Source organism: Notothenia rossii (genome assembly GCF_949606895.1).
Source record: "Notothenia rossii genome assembly, chromosome: 6".
NCBI classification, from domain to species: domain Eukaryota; kingdom Metazoa; phylum Chordata; class Actinopteri; order Perciformes; family Nototheniidae; genus Notothenia; species Notothenia rossii.
In genome coordinates, this window is record NC_136909.1 from 4249799 (window position 1) to 4252935 (window position 3137).

At 46.3% G+C, this 3137-nt stretch overlaps 1 protein-coding gene across 1 annotated transcript; it reads right to left on the reverse strand.

Moving 5' to 3' along the window:
* Positions 1 to 49: 49 nt before the first annotated feature.
* Positions 50 to 2902, reverse strand: LOC307044045 (keratin, type I cytoskeletal 13-like). Its single transcript, XM_079689071.1, has 6 exons — positions 2351 to 2902; positions 1862 to 1944; positions 1303 to 1459; positions 1007 to 1168; positions 415 to 540; positions 50 to 296 (listed from the first exon to the last, which is right to left on the reverse strand). Exons 1-6 carry the CDS (start codon positions 2849 to 2851, stop codon positions 66 to 68), a joined length of 1260 nt encoding a protein of 419 aa, XP_079545197.1. The 5' UTR covers positions 2852 to 2902; the 3' UTR covers positions 50 to 65.
* Positions 2903 to 3137: the final 235 nt, after the last annotated feature.

Genomic DNA, 3137 nt, shown 5'->3' on the forward strand with positions numbered 1-3137 from the left:
TTTTTTTTACGTCCTTTACGACATTTCTGAGCTAGTGGTCAGATGTCTGTTAAAATAGTTAATTCTTACCCGCCGCCGACGCCCTCTCCGTCCAGCAGCCTCCTGTACTCGGCGATCTCCATCTCCAGGCGGGTCTTGATGTCCAGCAGCGTCTGGTACTCCTCTCCCTGCCTCTCCAGGTCACCCCTGAGCTGCATCAGCTGCTCCTCCATGCTGCACACCTGGCTCTGGTAGCCCGACAGCTTCATTGAATAGCGGTTCTGAGTCTCACCCAGCGTGTTCTCCAGTGAGGATTTCTGGAAAAGCACAGAGAAACACTTGGTTAATTTGTCAACCCACAGGAGGAGATGCAAAACATAGAGGATGTTACATTACAAAGAAAGAAAGAAAGAATATCAGTGATGTGACGCTCACCATGCTGAGCTGTGACTGCAGCTCGATCTCCAGCGCCTGCATCGTGCGCTTCAGGTCCGTGAGCTCCGATTTGGACGTGTTGACGACTTCGGTGCTTTGAGCCACTTCTCTCTGTAGTGACTCTGTCTGTATGCAAACCCAATTTATTAGTACAAATGTGTGATTTATTTTGCCATTGATCGGTCAAAGAAATATTTTGTACTGAATATAGCCTGAACTAATACTAATGTCACTCATAAGAACCACCATCAGCTTTAGCTTTTGGGCGCCATAAAACAAAAACATACATTTTTTGTAATTTACAATAATTTGCTAATTTGACTAAACTTCGTGTTGAAATAATGTTAGCTAGCTAATAAAATATAGCCCACTTCTGTTTCAACTAGTACTAGTAGTGGCACCATTTAAATACCTCACTCAGTTTTGCTTTTGGTAATTTAAAAGTTAAATGTTACAAGAACAGATGTTTTAAAATAAAGATAACTGTTTTTTTATATTTGGACACTCGCCAAAAGTTAGCTGTATGCTAACCAACCCCGGTCTCCCCCTCCACTCATCTCACCCTTGGTTAGTGAAAAAATAATGTCCTTACTTTTTCTTTAAACCACTCCTCCAGTCCTTTACGGCTTTTGGCGGCGTCAGCTTCGTACTGCTCCCTCATCTCGTCCATTATCTTACTGAGGTCCACACCTTGGCCCGCGTCCACCTCTACGTTCACCTGGCCGCTCAAGTTTTGTCGCATTGCAAGGAGCTCCTGCAGGGAAATAGCAAGTAGATAAGAGTGGTGCAGCAAGACGGATTTCTGGCCCTGAAGTTAGCAATTTCCTGGTTCCCTTCACAAAAAGACAATTTAGAAACGTGTTAGCAACTGTCTGAGTGCTCACTGACCTCTTCATGGTTCTTCCTGAGGAATATCAGCTCCTCTCTCAGACCCTCGATCTGCATCTCCAGGTCGGACCGGCTCATGGTCAGCTCGTCCAGGACTCTCCTCAGGCCAGCGATGTCCGCCTCCACCGACTGACGCATGCACAGCTCATTCTCAAACCTTCACGAGGAAAATGCTTTTTAATTTATGAATCTTTTCCTATCCAAAAATGTACCTCTTATTTGCTTTAAGGGGCCCTATAATGCTAATTTCATGTGTGTGGGAGAGAAACTCCCTCTGGAGGGAACTTTGAATTTGTAGCCTTTGCAGACCATATAAATGCACACCATCCTAGAACACACTACAGGAAGGAGAAAGCCCCAAAAATGCATAATAGGGCCTCTTTGAGTTGTTTTTGAATGCTCTGAAAACGTATTCTAAGCTTATGAAGGGGGAAGAATAACTTCCCAATACTGGAAATTGGGAACTTTCAAGAAAACACTTGGATGCACCAATTGCCTTTTGAAGCAGTATGCAATTAGTACAAGAGTGACGTTTTATTTTATTAATGAATTCACGTACTTGAGCCTGAAGTCGTCGGCAGCCAGCTTGGCGTTGTCAATGGAGAGGTAAATGCTACCATTAATTGAGGTGGCGTCTAGGATCTAGAAGATAAGAAAAAACAGAATGTGGTTTTAAATGGATTGGACGGCATGTTGCTCAGCAGATAGAGTTGCTGTGCACCAATAAGAGAGTCAGTGGTTATATCCCTGGGCCCTGCAGCAACATGTCAAACCCCAAATGGCTCCCAATGGCAACAGTGTGTGAGAATCAGGGAATGCTATGACATATTTAGATAACAATTCTGCATTTATGTTGAAGTAACTTAATACCATCATGTCATTTTACTACTACTTGACCCTTTTACAGAACTCCACTTCTGATATATTTTTTAGATATTTTATAGTCGAAACAACTAATCAAGATGATAACGGAATAAGCGTTAGTTATCATACCATCGTACGATAGGTCTTCAACATACACGTCACCAAATGTTGAGGGGATGCCTACCTTTCCCTGCAGCTCTGCGATGGTGGCATAGTAGGCGCTGTAGTCTCTGGAGGACGGGGATGACTTGCTCTCCAGGAACTGTCTGATCTTCAGCTCCAGTTCGGCGTTGGCCGCCTCCAGGTTGCGCACCTTCTCCAGGTAGGTTGCCAGACGGTCGTTGAGATTCTGCATGGTTGCCTTCTCATTGGCGGAGATGTCAATGCAACCACCACCACCACCACCACCACCACCACCACCACCACCTCCACTGCCGAAGCAATACATGCCTCCACCACCTCCACCACCTCCACCTCCAGAGGCGAAGGAGTACATGGCTGACCCACCTCCTCCGCCTCCTCCACCGCCACCTAAAGTGAAGCCATAGGAACCTCCACCTCCACCTGCACTGCCAGAGGAGATTTTCACAGAGGAGCCTCCAGCACCGCCGTACATGGAGCCACTGGTGAAACTCCGAGATCCACCAGACTGGCTTCTAGCAGTGCGAGCAAGGCCAAACGACATTTTGCCTGTAGGTGAAGGAAGGATGCCTATCTGATTCAAATTCAGAGGAGAAAGTGGAGAGCTCAGAGCGGCTGCATTTTTTTTATACAGTTTGAGGAGGGAGGAGGAGGAGTGAGGATGGCGAGCTTGTGCCAAGCCTTCGGAGGAGGAGACACCTGTCCTTGTTTAACTTGGCAGGAAGGCTAATAGCTTTGGGTGTTTCTGGGATACCCACCCATCACACTTTACATCCACCTGCATTGCCATCGTGCCAACTCAACATCAATAGAGCTACAGGGCGAGTTCA